We start from the raw sequence: 27967 nt of genomic DNA on the forward strand, positions 1-27967 counted from the left end.
CTCTCTATAAAGAATGTAGAAAAATATCATTCAGAGTTCATGTGATGGTCAGCGACCGAAGTTTAAATGGCTCCAACGATCAAACCAGCAGAAGTATACTACAAATTGATTTTTATTGACTGAATTGGATAAACAGATTAATTTTTAAAAAATCATTTTACAAACTGGTGGATTACCATAAAAGCATTTTGTACACGTGGAGACGCCATTCTTAGCCTGCACAGCTCCTGCAGCGCTGTAGCCCATTCTCATTGCAAGCGGTACATTTGAGGGCTTTGAAAGAGTCTGTAAAGCAGTTCCGAAACACAGACATCTTGCTCCCATGGCACGCTGAGCACAGCAGGAAACCAAAGCCCCCACAAGAGGGGCACTCGTGAGGGTGCTGGACTCTCTGTTCAAAGAAGAAAGAAAGACAAAAATGTTACCTCATCAACCACCGTAAGCTCTAGGACAATGAGGGCTCCAGGACAGCTGAGAACATACATTCTGGTTCCCGTCTTGAGCAATACCCACCGCCCCATCCCAAGGTATACCACAGTATGTCTGCCTTTTCCTTTGGTCAGATCCACGCGCAATGGTCAGAGAGGCTCACTGCACGTTCATCAGTTGCATTATACCTTAGCAGCCTGTGTTTATACTTGCCAAAATAGCTAGTTAAAGGACAGCTTCAATACATTACTCTGATGTAGCTTTAGGTCTAGAGCAATTCTATGAAGCATTGCCATTGATTGAATCCAAACCCCAGGCAGTTTATGTTGGCATTATATTTTCTAGGCTGTATGTTAAGATATTATGACTTTTAGCATTTGCATGCTCATGCTGAACGTGTTGTTCCTATTACAGAGTTGATCATATCAAAAAGCAATTCATAGCTTCTGACAAGTAGTGCTTGAGGAAATAAGTGGTGTATTCAAATTTAAGGATGTAGAATGCTGAAGTGTTAAGTATAAAAGAGAAAGATCATCCATATTCAACAGTTATACCTGGAGAAATTTGCTGTAAGAAAGGCTTGGGCCCCCTCAATTGCCCTAATTCCTGAGTAAAACAGTAATTTTACTCTATTTTCTTTTGGATTAAAGACAATGGAGAACACAGGAAGAGATTTCAAAGATATTTTTAAGTTTCACTTGCTGAAAATGTCGCTAGTTTGTTTAATGATTGCTTTAAAGTTCTATATCAGAGAAATGAAAGGTGCACCATGTTGGGTACTTACCACAGCACAGATATGTGGATTTAACATTGCACTGTTGAGTAAAGACTTTACAGATTTATTTACAAACAAGAGTAATCCATGCAATTTCTGCTAGTATTAGTCTGAGGAATTATCTGAGTCTGAGGACCACTAAAAAATTGGTCACAAATTATTACCAGAGTATACTAAAATATGTACAGATAATGTAGTCCTTCTTGTAGCTTCATTGAGAAAACTGAAGAGATTTCTGCAAAATCGTTAATAATAGCAATCTTCTATTGACATCTCAGATGAATATGCAAAAAAGGCACTTTTTCTTTTTGTCCTGTAGCTCATAAACTTGCTGTTCTTCTCCACTGGGCAAACAACTCCTATTACTATTAGCTTCTCCAGGAGCAATATTTGGAAGTATTTAATGTAAAATTAGCATTCTTTTTATCTCAGGAGGGCCAACATCTTTCAAAATTTATGATGGTGCTTTATTTCATTGGAAATTATTGCAAATAATCTCAAAACTTCAAGAGAATAATATTTGTAATCTTTACATTCATTAGTACTTGTTAGGCTTGTAACTAACTACTTTTCCATGTAGTTAAAAGAACTAACAAAAAAAACCCCAAAAACCACAAATACAAAATTGCTTTAGCTTAGTTCATTGAACAATGGCAATTTCCTTCTTGAAGAGATGACATTTTGTGTAACCACTCTCTGCATCTTCAGTAATGAAGAAACCTGACTGCCCCCTGCAATTGTAACAAAGCCATTTTTGTAATAAAAAAAACCCCAGGCAATAATGTTGCAGTTTGAAGCAGTGTTTGTATTCAGTAAGCAGTTCTCATAGTCTGCTGTGGTCTGGCACTGCTTGTCTTTCAGATGTAGTTTCTGTCCCAAGATTAGGACACACATTGGGCTAGGTAACAACATTATAGGACTCCCCCAGAGCAGGATCTGGGGACATTTCATTCCGAAGTAATGAAAAATGTTAAAGAGATGTATTGGCTAACCTTTATAGTCAGACAACAAGAATGCTGCTTGTTTTAATCATATGTATATATTTGTTTAATATTTTCTGGTTAGCTATTCAATATGGTTTAATATGGCCAGCAGGTTGTTCTGCATTTTATACAGAAATACATATTGAGTTATGAGGCAAGGAAAGTTTTGCTGAGTTAAGGAACAGGCCAGACAAATGCAGAAGGTACCACCCGCACTGCAAAGGGACAAGGCAGCTCATGATTTACTGGATAGTGTTAAATGTACCTCCTGAATAAGACAGAAGCGAACAACCCTTGGACTCAGCCTGACTGGAACTTTTGGACGAATTCAGGAAGGAGACTGGCTGTAAGAAACCAGCATACTCATTTTGTCATTAAACTCAAAGATGTACAATATACAAAGAATTACTGAAAGTATGGTAGGAAAGCATATGCTGCAGTTCACCTAAATGCAGGGAAAGAAAAACCTTGGGTCTAAATCAGTTAAATGTAGCTTTCTTTTGCTCTTTCATCAGTGAATTTTACAAATATCATATACTCATTATCTATTTTTAATGTTGATGTTACATAATTTTGAAGTTTATGTGTTATCTTAATTTGGTTAGGTGTGTTTTCAAAGTAACAAGATTAATAATCATAATACATTCCTTTTCTAAGGACACAGCTACCCATGTAACCCAGATATTATCACACATGTCTCCCCAAAATATTCTTTGTTGCAGGCTATCCAAAGCCAAATAGAAAACACCTTGTTCAGCCAATAGCACAAGACCAGCAGAAAAGTGATGACCAGTAGAGATCGTAGCGCACAGCAAAGCCATGGGAGCAGACCCACACTTCAGTTATCCTCAGGGAACATGCATCAACTGTTCACAATAAAAGGTAAATTTGCCCCACAGAACTTCAATGGACAAAGGGAACTAAGAGCTGGAAAAAGGCATGATAACCTGCAATTTGAAATTTGTGCAAATTGGTGCACTTCCAGCATTTGCCCAGATTTTGTACATGTCCAGCTTTAGGCCAAGCCAGAATGCAGAAGGGCAGCTTCCCAGCATGTTCACTGCAGCACACAGAGAAGCGGTGCAGCATCCACACAAGGGGCCTGATTCCTCCAGGGTGTGGTGAAGGTTAAATATCAAAGATGATGTCAAAAGTTATGGGAAAGGGAAAATTACTTCCCTTTCCTGCTGTGGCAAAACCAAGAGAAAATAGAGATGGACATTTTGGACTGACATTGCCACCATTCATGTTTTCTCAAACTTAATGGGCTGTGTTACTATGATATCATTCATTCTACAAGAAAAACAACAACAGCAAAAACCATTTGCAATCATCAGCTTATAACAGAAGAAAAGGAACTGGTAAAAAAGATCTTCTCCATTAAAAATATTCAATGTACATTACTTATATTTATTTGCAGAAATACAATTACCTCAATTTTGGTTAAGAGATCCTGCAGTTCCCCAGATTCATTCATTAGCAAAATTTTCTCAGCACCCTGTTAGTAAGAAGAAGAAGAAAAAAATCAGTCAGTTTAGCATGAAAAAACTGCAGTGTCGTGGCTTAGTTGCCGGCTGCTAGCAGCTAAGCCCCACACAGCCGCTGGCTCACTCCCCTCTCAGTGGGACAGGGGAGAGAATTGGAATAGTAGAAGTGAGAAAACTCATGGGTTGAGATAAAGACAGTTTAATAGGTAAAGCAAAAGCCACACACACAAGCAAAGCAAAACGAGGAATTCATTCACCCCTTCCCATGGGCCGGCAGGTGTTCAGCCATCTCCAGGAAAGCAGGGCTCCATCACGCATAACGGTTACTTGGGAAGACAAACACCATCACTCCAAACATCCTCCCCCTTCCTTCTTCTTCCCCCAGCTTTATATGCTGAGCATGATGTCCTATGGTGTGGAATATCCCTTGGGTCAGTTGGGTACAGCTGTCCCGGCTGTGTCCCCTCCCAGCTTCTTGTGCCCCTGTCAGAGCACGGGAAGCTGAAAAAGTCCTTGACTACTGTAAGCACCACTTAGAAACAACTAAAATATCTCCACATTATCAACACACTTTTCAGCACAAGTCCAAAACACAGCTCCATACGAGCTACTATGAAGAATCATAGAATCATAGAACAGTTTAGGTTGGAAGGGACCTTTAGAGGTTGTCTAGTCCAACCCCCCCACGGTAAGCAGGGACATCTTCAACCATATCAGGTTGCTCTAGAAAATTAACTCCATCCCAGTCATAACTGGGACAAGAGGCGATCAGAAGATGTGGTCTTGAAAATTTAAACAGCCTGAGGACAAATTTCACTCACATTAAGTATTTTGTAATTAGGTCAACCTTAGGAAAGTTAGGAAAGGAGAATCTAATCACAGTTCTGATAGAAGTGCCCATGGTTCATTACCAGGTGTTGTATTGCATTGCCTTTTTGTAAAAAGTGACACAGCTTCTAAATTCTGATTATGTTCACTTTATTTTACAGGGTATGCTTCCTGACAGAATAAAAAATACATCTAGTTACTGTGTCAAAAATTACAATTATATAAATATACAACACATCAGAGAATGCAGCAAAATGAGATGTGGAAATTGTATTTCAAATATTCTGGCAGTTGAGCATTGAATTAAGACATAATATGCCTAATGTATAACACAAGGAGAAAAAGGGTAATGAAAATACTATAACAACATTAAAGTCAGACACAACAATGAATAATAATAATTTAGTCTGAGTACATTAGGCCTCTGAGGGGTTCGGTGATCTGAACCAAGGCATACTGAAGTAGTTTTTCTTTTTTCCTTCTGAAAGTAAGTACTAAGAGATTACTGCAGACAAAATGAAAGTGTCAAAGATGATGTAAAACTTTTTCCCCCTTTTCTTCTAATTAGAGGGCCACATTTGAATGCTTACCTTCACTTACGTAAGCAAATTCACTCCACATATATATAATATGTTATTCTCTACATATTACCAAACACTTACAGACATTTTTAATCCATGGATCACAAGAAACCAACAAAAGTTGAGGAAATTGAGGCACAGGCAGAGGTAACTGCACAGCCCTTACTCCCTGCTCAGGGTGATCAGCCACATCTAGACCGGGTGGCAGGTTCATGCTGTCGCAGTGCCCCAGTTTGCTAGCCCCTGCATGCCCAGACTGTTAAATTTCACAGCATGAGCTGGGAGGTGCGGTGGGATGCTGGCACGGGGCTGAGGAGTGGTGGGACGCTGGTACATGGCTGAGGTGCGGTGGGATGCTGGTACATGGCTGAGGTGCGGTGGGATGCTGGCACAGGGCTGAGGCGCAGTGGGATGCTGGCCCAGTGCTGACATGTGGTGGGATGCTGGCATAAGGCTGAGACCGGCCATTACTTTATGCTGCCCACAGTCAGCCGCAGGGGCTCTCAGTCCTAGCTGCCCACCAGCACTGCTCTCCCTGTTACTGGAAGGTACAGGAAAGGCTGTTGGGGACCACAGGGAACACATATGGAACAGTAATGTACATGCTAGTGTCCAACCATTTGTATTCCCTTGCTGGGGACTGCAGAGGTTACAAATGTGTAGCCCAAAAGCCAATTAAAGGCCACCAAAACGTTGCCAAGGATTTTGTATGTCACCCTACTAAGGTTAGCTTCCCTGTGCAAGGTCTTTTTGCTCTGGCTTTGTACAAAATTAAAGCACATTTGGCTCTGTGTTTGATGATTTTAATATCAGTTAAAAAGCAAAATATTAATATTTTAGTGGATGTGAGTGTCATTTGTGCAGTGAATGTGATTCTTACAGTGCTACACTTCCAAAGAATTTTTTTTTAAAGAAGTATCTACAAGGTAATTAGTTGTGGTTAATTAGTCACAGCAGATGACAGGAGACTCAGATCAGCTAGCCTTACTTGTGCTGACTCTTCCTGTTGAAGTCTGTTATAGATCATGGGCACAGGCTGTATCAGCTTCGACATACGCATTAGGCGCTCTGCGTCCCCAGCAGAGCAGCTTTTAGCAGTCTGTCAGCCCCTTTCATGCTTGCCCTCTAATCTTTCTCTGCTTTCACACAGAACAGGCAATAGGAGTGATTGGCACAACAAAGTGAGGGCTTGCCAAGGCAGCCCACAGAGTATTAGCTCGGGGCCCACATACGCTACAGCGGCTTAAGACAAAGCTTGTGCAGCCCGTCAGATGCAGAGACATTAAAGATTTGCAGCTTTATTGCTGTAATTGCAGCACAGCATATTCCCTAAGCCAGACAAGCCCTGATTTGCCCCCGTTTAGGAAAGGATCTCTTCTCCGCGACAACAGTTGGCAAAAGCATTCCTGTGACTTCTGCTTCATGTTACAGTGATGCTTTATGATAACACTGACTGGCTTTTGCAGCAGTATAATTAAAAGTCTGACAGGTTTCCCATTATAGATTCATATTTTAAAGGATTTATATTTCACATGACATTCAGTCAGCCAGCTGTGTTACTTTCAAAGTGGAAAGCCTCATTACTATGGTTTTAAAATTAAAAACTAAATGTCCAAATGGTTATCAACATTTTTAAGTGTTTCAGCATGTCTTTCCTGATTAACAGCTGCCTCAGGTGAAATTTGAATAAAAGATACTTTGCAGAGGTTAACCTTCCCTTTGGATCTGTGAATCTTTAACACACAGAGTCTATAATTAATAGAGTAATTAAAGCGGCTGTTAAATGAGCCCAATAGCTGCTTTCTGACCACAAAGTGAGGCTTTTCTTTTTCTCCCCAGATTGACTCAGTCCACAATTACCCACAAAGGGATGTGAAACATAAAAAAGTCTGTCCCTCCTAAGACTCACATGAGGAGCATGAAGGACAGTAGCCATAACACTTAGAGAAGCAGCAGGGAAAAGAGAGCTTCCAGTTTTGTTAACCGGTTAATTTTCAAAGCATCAGCCTGCGAATCCTTTAGCTACTAACTTCAGTACCTCTCCAGCATGGTGGAGGAGCCCAGGGGCTGCAGGCAGGTGTTTGCCCTTCTTTTGGCAAGGAAATGCCAGAGACTTGGCAAAATCACTCAACAGGTTTTCAAGACCATTTTTATTCTTCAAAATATTTTCCCAATTTTCTCTTCAGAACATCCAGAAATTAGCATCATATTTAAGGTATAGTCCCATTCATTGCAGAACTAGAATAAATTCAAGGTCCATTAAATCTCCTACTGCCCCAGCTCTGTCCTGTCACTAAACTAGTCTGTTGCTCACCTGTCTTGGACGTAGCCCATTACCATTTTCATGATGTAATTCTTCATCAAGGAACACACACAGGTATATGGCTCTGCATCTGGCTGTACTACAACACCTGCTGATTTTGGGAAGCAGCCTCTCTTCCCCACATTTCCTTATACACAGAGAAAAAATAGCACAGCCCTGCAACATCTTTCCTATGGACACATTCGCTGTGCAGGTAAGTCGCCCCCCTTATCTCCTTAAAAACATACTTGTGCCAAGTTTACAGGAGAGGTCTCTTGCTAAGGCAGCAGAATGCAATTGCACACCTTACTCTTAGTGGACCTGCCATGTTTTTTCACTGTAGCTTAGCGAGGAGACAGAATGTTTATACCTCTGTCTTTGCCCAAAGCTCACACACTCTTCAGCCTATACACTACGCCTCTCACAAGGTGTCCCTTGGCAGCAGACACGCATGAGTATGATTAAATGCCTGGAAATCTGCCCGTGAACTGCAAAAATCGACACTGCAGTATAGTTCCAGCACCAGAAACATTGGATTTGTTCTGCGAAGAACTGAAAGAGTGATATGCAAAGAGTTATCAGATTAATTAAACCGTGCTGTTCCTGAAATGTTAAACTGCAAAATGGAAGAAGCAAGTGGGAAAGTGTTAGGTGACTTGAAGTAATTACATCACAGTTTTATGCCACAGAGCCATTCATACCCACCCCATCAAGTGAACACCAGGAGAATGTATTTAACAAAACGTGGAGGCAACTGAGAGCTACTAATAATATACAGCCACTGGAAAGCAGCAAAAAGGGAACCGTTACTACCTGCGTACCAAAAAATACGTTACACACATATTTTCTAAAAGTCAGTTACAAAAGTAGCCTCATCATTCTTAGGAAATAGTAATAACCAATGAGTCAAATAAAATAATTTTACTGTAAATCTCATGCCATTGTGGATTCATTACAGCTGGGAAAATTAAAAAGGAAACAGTTTCTTCAGAAAAAAAATTATTAAATTCACATATTTGAAGACGATTCTAGTAGGTTTATAGGGCAGGTGAATACTGAATTCAGTCACATATTTAAAGTGAAAAATAAATGTATTTTAGAACTGTTATGCAGTAAGCTAACATGTTTACTAAAGATGACTCCATTTGCCCTTTAATATGTTCATCCCTTTCCCAGCAGAGTGAGTCTTTCCATAATGTAAACCTATAACAGTCCTGGGTGCCTTTGTAAGGGTCTTAATTAATGCTCCGTCTTTTATTTTCTTCTGTGTTGCTTTCTGGTTTTTGGAAGTCATTCTTTATTCTGCTTTGGTGTCCCAGCAGATGGCATAATTCCATTTCAGATGGAGACAGCCTCAGGTGAAAAGGAGGGATTAGATCAGCTGGTAAAGAGCGTGCTGCAGAAAGAACCTGCAATCTCCTGACAGACTGATATGTAGACTGTGTCAAGAAATACAATGATTCAATCCTGAAAAAATGAGAAGATTAAAAATCCTGCTGTACTGCAGCACGCAGGACTTTGCTTGACAGGGGCTAAATATGATTTTTCCATTGCTTCTGCCCAAGGCGCTGGTTTGTTTTGTTCTCCCTGTGCAGGCAGTGATAAATTCCACAGTGCAGTGAAGATTTATCCACACAGCCTGCAGTGCTCTATCAACCCTCTCCCTGATTCTGACCAGCTCACATACCATACACTCTATCAGATGCACATATGCTGTGTTCTGCTGCTTTTATTTCATTTATCTCATAAAAAATAATCTTGCCCCCTTTCAAAACTGTTCATATTTTAATTAGGCGCTGGGGTTTTTTTTTTCCTTATGACTCATTGAATGGTGCCTGCCTCAATATAGGTTCTCCTTTGTATTGCTACATGCAATCTCCTTCAGGGAGGGATTTGCCAGGAAATAAATATTCAAAATTTTAAAAAGAGAGACAGAAAAAGAGAGAGGAAAAAAAAATTGCATGATTAATTTACTGACACACCAGGCTTCTGGATTTCTGTGTTGCATTTGCATATCAGAAGATAATTATCATGAAAGGCATTATAGAAATGTCCACTGTTACCAACAAGACCAAATTCTGTCGTCAGCTCTCCATCACATTTTAATGAAACACAGGCCCACCACAGGTTCCAGCAACTTACTGCCTTTGGGGTCACTGATGCATTGTCTTCTTAAGATGCCACATCCACCAGGCATTGACACAGGTGGGGGGTGATTACTTTGTTGCCAGACCTTCTTGATACGCAAAGCGCCCCCCACTCCTTATTTCTCTCCCTAAACGAATGAATGCCAACCTCTCTTATGAAGCCATATTAAGACAAAGAAATAAAAGCTGCAATAAAATAACAGGGGTTTGCCACATTTGCCAAACAGAATGTGTGGGCCCAGGTCCCTTGCCAGCGCGAGTGACACGTTCACCGCCAGGGCTGCCCCTTCCCGTTGCCCTGCCAGCCACGGTGCTCCCGTTGGCAGCCACAGTGGGCTGCCTGGGTCAGCTCCGCTCACACTGAACTTGCTTTTCACATCCTGGCTCATCTCAGCTGAAGCACATTAGAGAGTGATGCTGTAGCAGCAGATCCAAAGCAGCAGTGCTCCCTAGTATGATGATAATTAGTGGAGAGCAGTGGAGAGCAGAAACCTTGTCTGCGAGCACAGGTGAGGGGCACCCACGCTGGCAGAGCAAAGGGCTGCCACTGCCCTGCCTGGCCGTGATGCTCCCCACGAGCAGGGCAGGCGTCTCCCGGACCGCTCCCTGCCCGCAAAGCAGATTGTCCACAAATAACACCACTGTTATGTGGAATAACTTTAATCCTCTTCTGGAGCGGAAGTGTGCTCCATTTAACCACAGTATGCCTCACTAGTTTAATCAAAAGAAAAAGGAGAACACCCCCCAAGTCTGATTTTGTTCTGTTTTTTAGCAGATCAATACTGTATTTTTCCTATGTGTTAAACAATGTCAGTGGAGTTGCTATGCTGTAATAAATGTCTGTAGACCAGAGCACCAAATTCTTTCTTCATTCTTCTACCTACAGGAGGTAAAACCTGCTGAGTACCTGTCAGCAGCTAGATTTGTCTCTCCCACAGACAGCTAGCTTCCTAATTCACTTGCCTTCCTTTCTATACCTCTCCAAAACATCTCGTACAATACTTAAACAGTTTTAAGGAGATTGTATTGCTTGTTACACTGTTGCTCCTCTGTTAAAAGACAAGTTTCCCATGATCTTTGGAAAAAAAAAAAAAAGCAGTGAATTAATGGGCCATCCGTCATATCAAAATGACTGTAACCAGGCTTGATCTAGAGCTGAGCAAATAATTTATTCAATCCATTTCAGTATTTTAACTTAATTCTTTTGACAAATTAATCACACACGGACTGAGATTTTCTTGGACTTTGTCATAACTCACTACTTTTATTTTTAATGTGATAATCAGGTGAGTGAATCTTAGTCTGAATCCTGTTGAATTTTAAGATACTTTTGAGGAACAGCACTGTCTGGCTGGCTGAAGAACTCTCCAACTCAGGTTTTTGATAAAAGCATCCTCTGCCAGGAAGCAAAAATCACTGTTAAGGGATTTTACAGTTGCTGCAGTGGTCTGGTGAGCCCTGTGCCAGCAAATGCATTTGTTAGAGTGCTTGGGGAAGCCTGCCTCGAGCAGAGCACTCCATGAGCTAGGAAGGGGAGAAAGGGGAGATTTAAGTGTTTATACAGGCCCAGTATCAGTTATGCCTGACTGTTGATTACATTTCATTTCATTACTTAAATCTTTTGTGAAAATGAAAGTGTTAAGCAATACAAACACAATAACCCCGCTGTGTGTAAATATAGTTTGCCTTCACAAATCACAGTCTCGCTGTTGGTGCTAATTGCTAGTTCTTTACTGCTCGAGACAAATACCTTCTCTGAGCTCTCAAGCTGCTTTCTTTGTGCCATTTGGCAGAATCTTTTTCTTTTAAACTCTGATTTTTTCAGTTTCTGAGAAATACATTTCAAAAGTCAGGCTGGCCTCAATGAAAAAGGTGATTTCAAATATCAACAGGCTTTTAGACCCAGAGTACCAGAGTACAAATTTGGATTATAATTTTCCATTTGGAGCATATGTCTTGCAACAGGGCAGAGTTGGGCTGTTTTTCTCTCTCTTTTACTGCTAGACCTTTCTAAAATTAAGTATTAACCAATTCTGTACCTAAAACAATATTCAGTTGATTACAGATGCCTGATACAGACTACATCATATAAAATTCAATGCATGTTTAAGGTCTGACATGCCAAGCTGTTAGTTTCATATTCAACAAAGATATTACTAAATGACAAGTTTATGCTATATGTGTTCATCTTCCTGGGTCGATCATACATATAGGAAAAATACATACATACATACAGGCAAAAAATCCATTTCTCTAGATTTTCATGGTTTCAACTGCAAAGATAAGCTATTTTTTAAGAAACATGGCATAGTTAGATTGTATTACTGCATCTTATTCGCCTTTTAATAGCCTCTCCCCAGTTATCTTCTGCATTTTCTGATCAAACCTATCAGTGTGGATCTGTGCAGCACATACCACAAAGGGATCTCTGTCTTTGTTCCCATCATTCCAGCATGGCAAACAATTTTCTAAATTTCCTACTTGTCATTCATGAAGATTTTCACCTGTTCTTACAGACTGCAGAATAAAACATAGGCTCATGCTTTACTTACCCCAAGATAATGGCCATCGATAAACACAACAGGGAGTGAGGGAACTTCACAGACCCTCTTGCATCTTTCATCTAGTTCTTTTCCATAATCGCTGTTCAGGGCAATGTTTTTTTCTTCAAATTTAACTCTGTGATTTTGAAAGATCTTTCTAACCAGTTCACATCTTTCAAAAGTCGTTCTCACCACACGAAGGCTGGTAGTATAAATTACTATGCGGCCAAACTCTAGCACTGTGGATACCTGGAAAAAAAAATAATTCCCACTACTTAAAAGGGTGTTAATAGCTTCCAATTATTGAGCAATTTCATTAAAACCACTACTGCAAAAAAATTGCATCTTGAAAGCACAATCCAACATTCTACTTTTTTCAAATAGAAAGGTGGAAAGGGAGGAATTAAGTTCTTTCAGTCACCAACTTAAGGCGTTATTTAAGTTGTTTATCCAAGGAAGGTGCAACTTTACTTTTTTTTGAAAGCTTTGGAGGTGGTGAATGAAGCCCAACATTTTCAAGAAACAGATATATTTTAGATGCTGGTGGACTTTCAATGTGAATATATCATCACCCTTTTGCTGTTGTCCTGTACAGCGTCACCCATCCTTCCCCAAGCAGTAAAATACGATGCCGTGGGTTTATCCCCTCTCATCTACTAAAGCACAAATTCTTCAGAGCTACAATAGTAACATGAAGGTAGGACTCCTCTGACCCTGCCGGTTTTAGAGATGTCTGATTCTGTTATAACAGTGACTCATGTTTATTTGCACAAACACAGTCTGGTAGTACCCAGGCTAAGTCTAAACTTGCCAGCTCAAGTGTTATTGACAGCCTCCTTTAAGCAAGGGTGAGAGCCTAAGCTAAACTCCATCACATCCATGAACCAAGACTTTAGGTCTCTCCACACTGAACGACATTATGACCGAAAAGGGAACAGATATATCTCTAATTTTTAGTGTGGATCCACACCAAATCACTCTAACATCCAACCAACAATAAAAAAGGACATTTTGTGTGTATTTGGGGCCCGACTCAAAGCCCACTGCAGTGAGGGGAGACAGTTCCCTTGGCTGCAATAAGTTTCATGTTACAGTTCAGATTTTACTTTCTAACCCACTTCTTCATATGTAAAAGTTTATGCTGCATTTTTTTGCTTCTGGAATTAAAACTACTAGGGAGGCTAAATACTACAGGGATACTTTGTCCAAGAGAGAGTGCTATAAACAGATATTATGTTCAGATAAATAGCTAAAATCCTAGCTTTTTTTAAAGGTAGTAAGGCATTTCCAAGCTTTACAAATTACCAGTTATATTCATCAAATTATATTTAATTATTTCAGTAGTATTCCAGGAATAAAACCACAAGGTAGAAAATAATAAGCAAAGATACCTCTAACACACTGTAGCAATCTATGGAAAATGAACCTTGACAGGTGAGTACATAATTTATGAACTATGTCATGTAATAACTGTAAAGACAAAGTTGTAAAATTGGGTAGATGCCATTGCAGATTTTGGCAAATAACAAAGTAATGATTTATCTTACTATGTAAATGTAGAATAAAGTCATTGCAAAAAGCATATTCTGCTTGGAAAGGTGTTTACAAGGTTCGACGTATGGTGAAGAGTTCTCAGGGAAAAGACTTGGGTTTTACAGACCACTTCTAGATCACTGGAAGTGTAATTGCAAACATATGTAATTTATCGCTTTTCTGTCTCCCATTCTGGGAAGAAAGCATATTGTGATAGGTCACTATATATTTCTTTTTGAATGGATGTCAGAAATTCAATTATAGGAGCAAACGTTATAAAAAGCAGCTACATTTCTCCAGCCTGTTTTCTAGTTTGAAAACCTGTTATACTGCTCCTGCAGCATTGACCCTTCTCCAGCCTATTGTCCACACATTCCAAGTGCAGAGATTAGCTCGTCCTCTAATAAAAAGACAAGTACTCTACATAAACACTGCCAAATATTTTAGTAACCATGCATGGGTTGCTGGAAGGAAGAGAGGTTCATCCTTTCTGGAAGTAACCAAAAGGAGTTCTTAAAATATTCCTTCAAAAGATAATTTCATATACTCATTTTTTTCTCCTCTTTGGAGTGAAAAATACATTTTGAAGTGGAAAACTGTTCAACAGGATGGAAATTCTTGTTCCTTCATAGCTCTAATCTCTAATGCTGTTTGTTCCCAGACACCAGAGGCTGGCAGCATAGATAGAGACAGTTATTATCTAGCTAAGCATCAGGGCTGTGATGTCCCTACAGCATACAAATAAGACATGGAAAAACGGAAATTTGAAAAGTGATCTGGAAAGATATCAAGTGGAAGGTACATACGCACAGTCACCTTTATGTTTATTCCTTTATTTTTCCTAATGTGGCAATGAAGAAATACCCTTGTTTGCTCTGCAAAGAAATATCAAGGGCATTGACTAAATAATTCTTTAGGGAAATTTTAGTAAACACCTTGTTTTCTGTGCTGCAAATCCACAGAACTTGTCCTTGGCAGGACTTTATCGTACCAGGGAAAATCCTTCCTGTCACCTGTCTTGAATCGCACTGGTAATTAAAAATGGGAGTCAAGACAGATAGAGAGATTTACAGTGTTTTTCTTAATGAGAATCTATGCTAATTCCTATTTCACTCCCAACTCAATAGCTACACTCTGTAATATTTAGTGACTAGAATACGCTTTTGAAGTAAATCAGCAGAATAATGTTTGAACACTGTGCTTTTCCTTCCTAGTTTGGAATTGTGGCAAAAGTATAATAAATGATAGGCAATGTAAACAAATCAATAGACATTTTAGAAAATGAATTCTTACAATTTTGTGTAAGAAACTTCAATTAGAATAATCTCATATAACTCAAAAATGCACATAAAACTTTAGCTGAAGTTAAAGAGAAGATAATTCTCTGGTTAATGAGCATGATAAAACTTACTCAGGCTGTGGAAGTTGGACAGATGAACAAACCGAAAGATTTAGAGCAACTTACATTGATCACTTTCTCGCACTTCCTGTAAGTGGGATTCTTATTGAAACCTGAAGCTTATGGAAATAATTTGGCCTGAGGTGGCAACTTTTGTGTCAGATTCAGAAAACCCCATGCACATGGGCCAAGAGTGTGTTTCAAAGAAGGTGTCCATGTAGAAAGACTGCCAAGAAAGGGATTTAAGGTTGCAGAGGGAAATAAAGTTGCCTTAGTAATGATCCTTTACATCATTTACAGGTTTTATTTTAACAGCACAGCGCTATCATCTCCCAAAGGGTCCAAAGGCAGTATCTGGTTTACGGCAGCCACCTGAAGAGCTTGCATATTGCTTGGGAGCTTCAAGTAGGCATCACCAGCAGCAGCATGACCTGCGACCTGCATCACTTCATGGCACAGACACCACTCCCAGTGGCTCAGGAACAGCTGCCCTTTTATTCTTAATCTAGAGAGGAAACCCAAATGTCGCACAATTTCAATCCTGCTCGTGGTTGAATATGAGAAAACCCAAAGATCTTTACTATTTTGCTCATGACTCAGCCTCTTCCCAGACTTTTCTACCAGGTGGATCAGGGCTTTCACAAAAGAGGCATTAGTTACACTTTGGTGTACAACTAGGGGGAACCTATCCCTCTGCCATCCCACCAGCATCCATCTGACATGGTTGTAACTAAAAGTAATCATTAACTGAACAAGTGTTCTGCAAACAGCATGAGGGATGTCATCCCATGAGGCTAAATACATGAGCTTAGCATCAAGAGAGGCCACAGAACAGACAAAGAAATTGCTGATGAAAAAGAGAAGGCTTAATAGAGCAAGTAGATAAGAGACAAAACAGAGGGATGCAGGGGACTGAAAAAGGGCTGAAAAGACAGAAACACCCAAAAAGAGATAACAAACCAGAAGCCAAAATGTCAGGATACTGACAAAGGAAGAGTAGTACAAACTATATGTGGAAATAAAAACATGAAAAATATGACATAAAAGAGAAGGTGAAACAAAACAAAGTAAATGATAAAACAGAGAGAAGGTCACTCAGATATGACAACCTGAACCTGTTTTAAAAAGAAATCCCGGTAGCCAGTGTAAGTGTACAACAACAAATATATTACAGAATATGTGAATCTCCAAGCTGTTTCATTATTTTTAAAAAAAAAATTGGTGTATTACTGGAGCTGCAGAAAGAGGAAACATTTGGGAATCATAATCCTAAAATACGTGTTTGAGAATTTACCTTTTTTGTATAACAAATGCCATGACAATAATGGACTTAGTAGCTCTGAAAATATTGTTTCAGTTGGGTTTTACCATGGTGCTTCTGATAGCCAGTTAAATATGCACACCATAAAGCTCCCACAGACATCTCTGGGTTCAGCCCTTCCCCAATGTATCTTAACCCTGGCTTCTGGATCCAGCTGCAACTGAAGCAGCAGCAAAAAGAGTCTGTGTGTGTTTCTCTACTGGTCCCATAGCTATTCTGGCCTGGACCAGTGCCCCCAGTCTGAGCAGATATCCCTCACACTCCTATTTGTGAAGGGAATTTATAAAATGAATTATTGAATAACAATATTAGATTATTTCTTCAGCATATTTGTCATTAATTACTTTCCCAAGGCTATAGATTTTCTTTAATACCCCTTATGACGTTTTCTGTCTGCCTTTCTGGCTTCGAGTGGCTCTTGATCTTTGGAAAAAAACTCATAATGAGGATTTTTTTGCAGCACAACTAAGAGCTGGCCAAATGGAGAGCAGAGGAGGTTGTCCAAGCCAATGCATTTCTACTCATGGTGTAAGGACCACTGGTGGACCTTTGGGCATAAAGCAATTGTTCCTAAAACAGTGGTAACATTTTCGTTTTGAAAACCCTTGTATATGACCGTGTCTGCAAGCAAGTAAACAGACAAGCCCAGCAGTAAGAAGAATATTCATGGTGTTAACCTCATTTTTATTTGGTTGCAAATGAAAACTATGGCAGCAACACTACAAAAGTAGTAATGAGATTCTTTTTTTAATCCCCTCGCTGGATAGAAGGCATAAACATGTGTTTTAACCTCATTGGTGTGAAAATAATAGTTATTTATGTTCATATCCATATGTAATTTATTTTAATGGTGGTATTACCCACAAATTTGCACTTGGTCTTTTAAAGTACAGAGGAACAAATGCAAAAAAAACCACCCCAAACCTCCCCTATACTTTGCATTATAGGCATTATATGAGCAACTGTGTTCTAGCAAAAGCAGAATATTTTTTCTGCTAAAATTAATGGGCTGGTACAGTACTTTGACAAAAGCTGAAATGTTAACACCAACCTTTATCACATATGAGATTTTTAAAGGTTTTTACTATGTTTGGGTATAACATTCAACTGATATTATTCATGCAGTAGTGAATTGCTTCTGTGACCTAAATCAATGGCTGATATGCCCTTCACTGTCTCAGAATATCATCTTTCAACATCTCAGAGTGTTCTACTGAAATAGGCACCCCTTGGCTTGGTAATTAGATACTATCAGACTGGCAGAAGTATCTGCTGCCCACTAAGTCAGCTGAGGCAGGAATCTAGAGCACATTACAAACCCTGCACCAGAGATGCTTCAGTGAGTAAATGCAGCGTTCATGATCTAAGGAAAATGTTGAGCAAGAGAAAATATGTGTGTGTGTATATGTATGCATGTATATATGTGCATACATATATATTTTTATGTATGCTTGCAGATCTAGAAGCTTTAAATTAAGCTGTTCACTTCATAATTGGTACTGCATAGCTTACAGCTTGAATTAGTATCAATAACTGAGTGGCAAGAAGAATTATGGTCTAACACTAATTTTCTGATCAAAATTTGTTCTGGACTTTTTGGTTTCATCTCCCAGTCAGAAACAGAAGGGAAGAAAACAGCTGTGACTTTCTTGTTGAAAAAGTTCTGCAGGAAAAAAAATTAATTTAAACATTTCACTTCTGCAAGACTGAAAGGCTTTTACCAGCTCTTCAGTTTTAAAAGGCTTTCAAATGTATACTAAAAGTAATGAATACTTTCTGAAAGATTATTTTAAAGTAAAAAGTTATCACCAAAATGTTTCAGTTTTTTTCTACATGACACTTCACCAGAACATACATGTTTTCAAAAATGTATCGCATTTAATTAAAAGCATACTTTTCATCATGTCACTGTTTAGATCAAAATGTGCAACATTCTTTGAATGAGAAGGCTGGAGGTCGAAGGTCTGTGTTCTAGTGAAAACTACAATATTTGCCATCACAACAACATAGTACGATGCTAATGGCTTTGTGAACCAGTCCCTTCTGTCTGTCACTGTTGGTTTCCTGGTTCAAATTAAAGGTTTAGTGGCATTTTTCAGGAAGAATTGATTCACTGGCCAGAAGACCTCTTCCAACAAACAGACCTCATCAACCAAAGTAAACTGTTTTTCTTTGGCAGGTAAGATCTATTTACACACACAGGAGGCATTGCAAGTGGTGCCCAGCCGCAGTGTGCGCTCTCAGTACAAAATCGCATTCCCTTCTACTTCATTGTTTGCATTTCCAACCCTCCATGGGCTCTTACACAGCAAAGCACATTGCGGACTTTAAATTTAAAGCACTCTCTTAAGTGTTTTACTATGTTAAGACTGTAGTCCTGTTTGCGTTGTCTTCAAGGACCTGGCACTCTATGAATAGTCAGGAAAATTCAGAACTTGAACTTTAATAAATTCAGAAAACTGCATTTTAGTAGAGCTCAGCAGAATAAAGGCTAAATTTCTGCAACAGTGCAAGTCCTATACTCAAGTCAAAGTGCGTGCTGACCTTCTCTTGAATACATCACTGCCAAAACACTACACTTTTTCTTATCCTGTGGCCCTGTGTGATTGGGACAGTGAAATGAAATCACCAGTTATCATCCTCATAGCCATCAGCAATCTGGGAAGATCTATTGATACCAATTTACAAGTGAGGGCACCAAGAGTTGCACTCCTAAACAAGGTAGCCAGAGAGCCCGGGACACTCCCAAATATAGATACTAGTTTTGCTTTACCCAAGAAAGTGGTCAGGCCACTGTTTCTCCCAGCTTTTAAAATAGCACAGATACTTGTGTGCCTTTTGTCTGCCTGTGTTCTGGCACTCACCTCCCCCACAAACAGCAGCCCTAAGAATACATTCATTTCCAAAACCTGTATAGGAACACAGGCTCCTCTGCCTGACTGAGTGTCCCAAAACAGGGCATGAAACATCTCATTTTTTCCCATTTCAGTTTCAACTCTGAGGAGTTGGTCACAGTTATAGAGAAGGGCTGTGATCCAGCAAGAACCTGAATTCTTTGGTCTTCTAACTCCTGGGCAACTGTCGTCTCCTTTATCTACACACCCACCGCATACTGCTGATTGTGAAATAGCAGTTTTACCTCCTTAACATTGGCATCCTCAGAATTGCTCAACAACTGCAGCATAAAATAGATATTACACTTAAGACATGGGTGTATTATATTTATATATATTTGTAATTCATTTGTACTTTTCAGGCCGTATATCAATTTTGGGGATGTCAGTGAAAAGAACAAAAGTAATAATAATAATATTGCAAGTGATATACCATTCCTTTCATCATAAAATCACTTGACTAAATACTAAAAAAAAAACCAAACCAGAAGGAGGGGTTTCCATCCACTAATATCACGTATACGTGTGTTGTGACCTGTTTTGTTCCTCAAATAATACAGTATAACATCATACCTTTTTTCTGCCACTGCAGGGTTTCCCACATATCTTCTGGCACAGAAGGTGCCAGGGGGTGTTGAAGTGTTTTCATTTCAAAGCATTAAAAATACTTACAACACTTACAATACCACAGCAAAGGAGTGCAGACCATGACCCTGCCTCTCCCTGCTCTTTGTAATGCTTCAGCTATCAGCAGGTTGAGAAGGTACAAAGACTACAACTGAGCTCGCCTCCCGATGTCCTTATTACCGTTCATCCAGCACACACCCATACAACCAGGCTACAGCCTGCTCTCAGGTGACCCGAGCTCAGATAAGAGAACAGGTTACCTCCCTGGGGTTCATGGTCTCTGCTAGACTGTGGTGCCTCTGCTTGTGTAGACTTTCTGAAGTCAAAGTGCCTGCTACAGGTGCGGCACCAACTCTGGGGAAAAAAGTGACTCCTGTCCAACAAGGCACAGCGATGCTGTGAAAGTCAGCCAGGGCAACATTTATTATGGTGTTCAAATTAGTTGAAAGAAGATCCATATCTGTCCATGCCTAATTGGATTTTATTTATCAAGCGTTGGAAGAGCTTTAGGTATTTTTTTATTAGTTTATTTATGTCATTCTGCATATTCTAGGAATAAATGAAACCTTTGAAAATCAGAAGCAAAAGATATCCTGTGAGTAATTCTAACCTAGTCTGCAGTTCTCCCAGGAAGAAATAACACTGTGATATAATGCTTGTTTCTTTCTTTTTCTTGCTTGCTCCTTGTTTCTCTCTCTTCATACTTACCAATTCAACACCTCCAAGAAATTTTTCCCAGAGGAAAATAGAGCCTCTGGGAAGACCCTTGGCAATGTTATATATGTTTGTAAGAAAGGAGAAGCATCTCTTTGCTGCACAAGGACACTGCCCACAAAGACTGAAGGGGAAAAAGTGAGAGCTACTGAAAATAGTTTTGTCCTCAGCAGTTTACATGAGGCTCTAGAAGTTGTTTGAAAAAGGAGTGTCCAACAATCTCCTCTCACATTGTGCAGTTCTTTGAACTATTCCTGTATTCAGCAGAAGAGACCTGAAGCCAAAGAAGTTGTACCTAGACTGTCGGTAGCCTCACTGAAGCTACTTTTAGGTAGTCTGGCATATGGGACGTAAGACAGGTAGTAGCTGAGTTGTTTACACTAGTTGAGTGTTTCTGTCTTCTATACCTTACAGTCCTCATCAAATTAGTAGATCTCATCTTTCTTTTCTTTCCAAAAGTAATACAGTGACTTAAAAGAAATGGTAGGGTATTTTTCATCCCTGAACTATCTTGTGCTTCATAGTCAGCAAAGTAATGTATTTTATAGCTGATTAAATCTAAGCATTTAGAGGATCAAACCACATTTCAGCTAAGTATTATCTCTCATATCCCTTTTTTTTTTTTTTATCAGCCAGTTGCATCTATTCATGGGGAGTAATAGAAGAAATTGTTACAGCAAGTTGCAATAATGCCCAAAGTATTGACCTGGAAACAACAGATATTGAGAAATTGTCAAAATGCAGTTTCTTTTTTTCAATTTCTATGCAAAGCCTTCAAATATAATCCTGGTGTGTTGAGAAAAGCCTTTAAATGATACACTCCCCATCAAACACTGTTTTATATCTATCAGCATAACTGCCAAAAATGTTGCTTATAAGTGAAATATAATTGCAGTGTTAACTGACAACATGTTGTTACACTATCTTTAAAACGCCATCAAAAAATCCTTCTCAGATAATCTAGTGGTGGTTATAAGAACCAAACTGTGGATATCTCTTAACTGACTCCTTCATTGTTTTCCATTATTTTAAAACCCTTAATTGTTGCAGAGATCTGTGTGATTCAGTTTGCCAGCATCCTCCTCCGCTCTCATCAACCTTATAAAGACACCAAGAAAAATACAATATTAGGATGCACAAGGCAAATAGCAATAAAATATTATATTAGAGGCAGGCAAATGGTCCCACAGGTAATCTTTTTACAGTTGGCCTGTATAGCCTTTGGAGTGTCAATAACTTTGAAACTTCCACTACGAGTATAAAGAAAATCTTTATTACTCCAGCCATATCAGAAAGATCTGATGCATAATTCAGGACAGTGCAATTTTCTTACACAACACTAGCCAGAGAAACTGATTTCAGAAAATTTTCATTGACCAGCACAATCATCATGCAAAAATAACATGTAATTATTTTTTATGGCAGACAGATTCAGTTCTTTGCCACTTAAAGCAGGAAATTCCCAGTGCAATTTTAAGGCAGCAGTCAGAAACCTTATCTTAACCAAGTTTCAGAAAGCCACTTGATAACTTTCCCATTCATTTGCAAAGTGTGCTGTGGGATCTTACACCAAAATAGGTAGTTGAAACCTGAAATACTATCTTTCAGCCTTATTATGATCTCACCTACAGAATATGTCTCCAGAGCCAAATGTTTCCTGGATTAAGTAGCACTTAAAATCAGGATTTGGGTGTTGTCCCATTGTTTTAGATTCTTTGAGTACACCAATCATTATAAATCATGGAAAGCATTATTCCAGGATGATTATTTTATATCAATTAGTTTGACTAATCATATAGATACATTTGGAGTTTTTTATCCAGCCGCCAAAATCCAAGATTCAGCCCTGTAAATGTAAATGTGATAGAACGTTTTGCTGTTCACAAGGCATTCGCTATATAAAGCAAATGAAACTGCAGTATTTCCTAGAATACACTATGTAAAGGGAAAATATTTGTCACTGAAAAGGTTGACTGGAAGTAAATTTCACAGTGATTTTTCTAGCTCTTGGGCCACGACTTCTTGAGCACACATCAGTGAAGATTCACCTGGATAAAGTTCCATGAGAGTTTCTCAGTGTGCGCATTTTACCAAATACAGTGTTTGCTTGTTGGGTGAGCAAAGTGGCCTCAAACCACATGGAAAATACACTTCCTTGTTCTGATATTGATCTTCACCTTCACTGAGAGCCTGATTGCTTCTCAGCCTTCAGTGGCAGGGCACGGCACAATCCACCCTTGTTCTTTCATCTGTTCGTTCGATAACTGTAATGTCAGCCCTGAAATGAATTGATCAGGAAAGGGGAGAGTAAAGAAAGTTAAAAATTGCTCTAATGCTTCTCATAAACAGCCTGTTCATCTATTTTCCTCCTCTTCCCTTATCAATTCATTTCAGAGTAACAAGACTTCCTGTACAAGAGGAAAGGTGCTGGGATTACTTTACTTACAAACGCAGTATTTGCAAAATGGCTCCTTTGAGACAACAAACAACACTAACCTATCAGGCTTTTTCTTTCCAGCAAAACAAATCATTTTTCAGTGGGGAAATGCGGTTGTTTTGGATAAGTAGTTTTCACCTTTCATAGCTGTTTTACAGTATATTTAATATGAACGTGTTTAATACCTACCTTAACTTATACAGAAAAATCATGCACACTTCAGCCAGCACCTGCCGTAACAACGATTTTTCTTTGGCAATGGATTATTCCGTATTTCCCCTTTCTGCCTACTCCGTGTTGAAAGACTGACTGTGGTGTGCTGTAACCTGGCATCCAACCAGGGAAACAATTGTTTTCTACAGGTGCAGTGTTAGTAGGAGAGTTATAAGCTAGTTTTACTAATGTTTGGTTATCTGCTGTGTTTGATAAATGGCTTTCAGCTGAACAATCTGAGTAGCGATATAAACAATTTCTCTTTGATGTAATCGCTGGGTCAGGAAATTGAAAGTTATACTTCTGCAAAATTGCGTTACAGTGTTACACATCAGCTCTTTGATTTGCTTCTTGGATCTTCTTCTGCATATAACAAATGCTAATTAGAAATGCTTGTTAAATTTAAATACCACTTCTTAAAGAAGTAGGCTGTGCCAGTAAGATACAGATGAGGAGCTAAATTCAGGAAAATTCAATGGTAAAAACTGCAAAAATTTTACAAAACTTCAAATTCCCTTGTGGTCAGGACTGAAGTTCTGCTAGGAAATTATTCTAAAGTTTGGTCTTCTGGATAAAACAAAGTTGTGAAAAAAATTCACCATAGAAGTGGTTAAAATATAGGTATTTTTAAGTTGTAATTGAAAGCATGAACAAAAGGATTATTCTTAATATTGGTCACCAACAGGTGTGAAGAACAACCTATGTCCTCCCATTCATCTGGCTCTGTCAAACCTGAATTCAAGCTATAACTGAAAGCTCTGATTTCCCTAGTCCTTTTTTGCTTTACTTCGGAGAACTGACCAGATTGCAGGCTGGCTTCCCTTCCCTCCAGTAAGTGTGATTGCTCTTCATCTCTCATCCAGGTCAAAGTCCTCTCCCAGGACTTTAACATCCAGTTTTCCCCAGGCCTCCAGTAAAGATTTGTGCTTCCTCCAACACTGCCAGTACACAGAAGCCTTTTTTTTCCTGCCTGTTGCTTTCTGCTTTATTCTGTCAAGACAAAGTACTTCACTGCCACACTTGACATTTCTGGCAGCTATTGAGGGGATGATTTAAGTGCAGCCCTTATCTTTTCATAAGATTTACATCAGGTCAAAATTACACACCTCTGTTGCAGGCAGGATGCAAGAATTGCTGGGAGCTAGAGATTTCCATGGCGCCAGCTCAGAAGTGGCTAGTGCCTCCTTATTATGTTTCAGTAGGACTGAGCATATAATGAATCAGGCAAAATGGGACAGAAGCCCGCCAGAGGACTCACATCACTACACAGATAGACCTCCCCAGATCAAACCTAGGATCATTTTTGGTGAACAGTTTCTAGGTTTCTGGATATGTCTTACTTGCTGAAAGTGTCACATGTATCCTTTCATACGAAGATCAGTGCCATGCATTGCCATGGAGCACATAGAATGCCACCATTTCAGATGAACTCTGCCTTTCTGGTGCAACCTAGTGTCACAAGCTAAGCCAGGAAGAAACTTAGCCAAAACCTTCAAAGCTTTGTATTGTTTGCAATTTATGTCTCAAATGTGATTCATTCAAAGCATCACTTCCCTCTTTGGTAGGTTTGTTGAGGAGTCCTGTGAATCCAAGTGAACACATTTACCTAATCATCTTAACAAACACTGAAAATACAGGGTACTTAAAATCATTCCAGAGCATCTCCACAGCCATTATACCGGCTTTTCAGGCTCCCAAACGCGGACAATCACAGCTTTTCCCTTTCCCTCCAAGATTTCTCTGTGAATCCAGATAGCAGAAAGCTTCCTCCAGGATCCCATGGATAAACTCAGTTCTTCTCCACAAGTATTTGGTATATCACCTGAGTTCCCTCTACAATATCGGTGTTGCTATTTTATTCCTCTCCAGCCTATCCCATATATTCACAGTCACAGACCTTGCGTAACTACTGCTTGAGACCTCTGCAGAATAACTTGACAAGGATCCTATCAACTTTACTCAGAGAGGTTTCTCCAAAGACACTTCAGTTACCTTTACCATCTGAAGGAAGAGAAGGACCTTTGCTTCCCCAACCAATAATCTCTTGTTTTACCCATTTACTCCCAGTATCCACTCAACATAGTTTTCTGTTTCACCTCCTGCACTGTTTGATGTAAACTGAACTCCTTCAAAAATAATCAGATACAAAGTATTTACTAAAATAATGAGGTATTTGACTATGTGTAAATAGCTTGCACTAAAATTCACACCCAGTCCACAGAAAACATGGTGGCTATGAAGCATGGTGGCTTATCAGTGGTCAAACTGAAACTTTCCACTTCTGCAAGAAGAATATTATTTCTGGCAGATACGGCCTGTGTGATGACAGGCCTGAATACAGTTGTGACATCTATGAAAATATACAACATTGTGTTGTTGCATGAATCGTGTGACCATTTGGCCTGAACTTTTATTGCCCATTAGAGTCATTTTGGCTCCAGGAGCATGTCTGATCTACGCAAAACTAAGGGGCCATAGTTTTTAAATAATTCCAGTAAGGTTTTATGACTGCTTTGCATCAATGACAAAGGAAAGAAAAAGAGATTAATTTGTACTTTGGCTGTTTGCAGCTGTTTACCTAGAGACAGTTTTCTGAAGACTCTGCTCACAAAACACCAGCAGAAAAGTTTATGGAATGTGCCTTTGACATGAGAAAGATATAGGCATTTTAAAGCAACTGGAAAATTGGGAAGCCAAACAAAATGTGAAATTAAAAATGGTAGATTCACAATTTATCATTCCTACCAATTTTCTGTGACAACATGAAATTATAGAACAGGCAAATTGGAAGGTCACTGTTACTACTCCAAAGTACCTTCAAACAGAAACTAATTAAAGAAAGAGAAAAAAAAAGTCTACTGCACATCGCCTAAAGAAATGCTGCCATCAGTAAATTAAAAATGTATGGCTTGAGCTGCATAGCATCTGCCTGCCAAAAGCTATGTCTGTACGTAGTGTAAAAGACCAGAGAACTGAAACAATGGATCACAGACAGGTCATGAAAAGAATGTTAATATTAATTATACAAATCTAAACAATGTGCAAGTCCTGGAAATCTGAGAATAAGCCTCTCTTCTTAGAAGATTTGTCCTAGATTACACCATTTAATTTCCTTGCTTTCTAGTTATGAGTTACTACTTGATGATAAAGGTTATATGTAGGAGTATGGGAAATAATCATTATTCAACACTTGTTCAGCGTTTATTTCACCTCTATCTCTTAATCACCTGCAACAGGAAGAAACAGACTGAGTAAAATGGGGATTGGACTTCATTAAAATGGAACTTTCTCTCAAGTTTAAAAAATATTGTTCAATTTTTTCATTTTTTCTGGGCCTTTCATTTTCTTGTTCTAGTCAAAGCAAGAAGGACAGCAAATAAAAGAAAAGAGCACATAAGTCGACTTGAAAGAGTTCTGACTAGCACTTCGTGTTTGGTCACTTGCCCAAAAAGGACTTTTAAATATATCTAGACTTGCCTATATTTGGTTGTATGTATGAAATACTTGAATAAATGACTAGTTATTTTTCTCACATAGCTGTTTTTCTTACAGTCAGTTCACATTTTAAGGTACTTTGGGGCTTGCTTTTTAATAATATGAGTAGGATTTTTCAAATATGTTTAATCATCTTAAGCGGGATTGTTTTGTACTTCCACTTACTCAGACTTTGGTAGTAATTCTGCTGCTTACTTATATACTGTCTCCCATAATATCACCCTTAATTATTGAAAAAACCCACAATATATTTGTCTTAAACAGCTCCCTTAGTTGTTGGGCCCAAATCCTATTTTCTCTTGGCATAAGCAGTTTTTTCTTTTGTTTTTTATTTGTTAAACTGTTCAAGATGTTTGAACCTTTAGTTGCCTGTCCATGGAGGATCACTGGGTAGCTTGCATCTCATTTGACAATATTCCGTAAGTAAGGATGGCTTTAGCCAGACGTGGAGTACAGCAGGACTTGCTGAGGGCTGGCAGATAAAGGTGAGGGTCTTTGATATCTCAGATTATGTGGAAAAGCTAGCAAACAGCATGGCTCCGAGTGAGTCCTGGTTTGAGCACGCTGGTCCCATCTGTCTGTAATCACTGTTGCTTCACTCAGTAGAACATTTCATACTGAAGAGAAACAGAGTTGTGTTGATCAGCAGCAAATGGCTGTCATGAAAATTACTATGTCTGCTCTGGCCCATTTCTTTTTAACTTGGCAGTAGCTTTGGAAAACCCTGTTTACTGTTCCCTGGCAGGCAGATGAAGTTTAAAAAAACCAGGTTGCTATCCCCTCCCTCTTTCTCTTTTCTCTTCTCTTTCACCAGACCCTTACTCATCCTTTCTAAAATATTCCCAGTGTACCCTTAGACTGCTAGTGAGACTGATAGATACTAATAATAACATAATAATAATGCATACATACATATATACATGGATCTCTGACTCAGTCATTTTACATTTAAACATAGTCAGGTGCAGTTTACTCATGCAGTGATACCCTTTATAGTTCTCAAATGTCAATTACAGTTTGGTTAATTAAAAGGCATTAGTGGTCTCTGAAAATTAATTCTAGTCCATTGAGCTTCTCTACAAATGTGATTCATATTTCTGACTGGAGAATAAAACGGTTAGCTGGTGAGATTCTGCTCGTGATATTACATGGCTTTTCCTTCTTTGCCAAGCTATACTTTGTGTGGTGAATGGATCTGTTTTCCTAAGACTTACCTTCAATATACCAGAATATCATAGGAAACAACACAATAGTCCATA

The 27967-nt window shown here is 39.1% G+C and overlaps 1 protein-coding gene across 1 annotated transcript in view; it reads right to left on the reverse strand.

Annotated features, from left to right (window-relative positions):
• Window positions 1–211: 211 nt before the first annotated feature.
• The window catches only part of GRXCR1 (glutaredoxin and cysteine rich domain containing 1), a 42081-nt gene continuing 14325 nt past the window's right edge, over window positions 212–27967 (reverse strand). The window contains exons 3-5 of the mRNA XM_075092452.1: window positions 12085–12324; window positions 3620–3685; window positions 212–391 (exon numbers count right to left, since the gene is read on the reverse strand). Of these exons, the coding sequence (XP_074948553.1) occupies window positions 212–391; window positions 3620–3685; window positions 12085–12324 (486 nt within the window). The remainder of the gene's footprint in view (window positions 392–3619; window positions 3686–12084; window positions 12325–27967) is intronic.

The sequence above is a fragment of the Phalacrocorax aristotelis genome, chromosome 4 (genome assembly GCF_949628215.1).
Source record: "Phalacrocorax aristotelis chromosome 4, bGulAri2.1, whole genome shotgun sequence".
Lineage (NCBI taxonomy): Eukaryota > Metazoa > Chordata > Aves > Suliformes > Phalacrocoracidae > Phalacrocorax > Phalacrocorax aristotelis.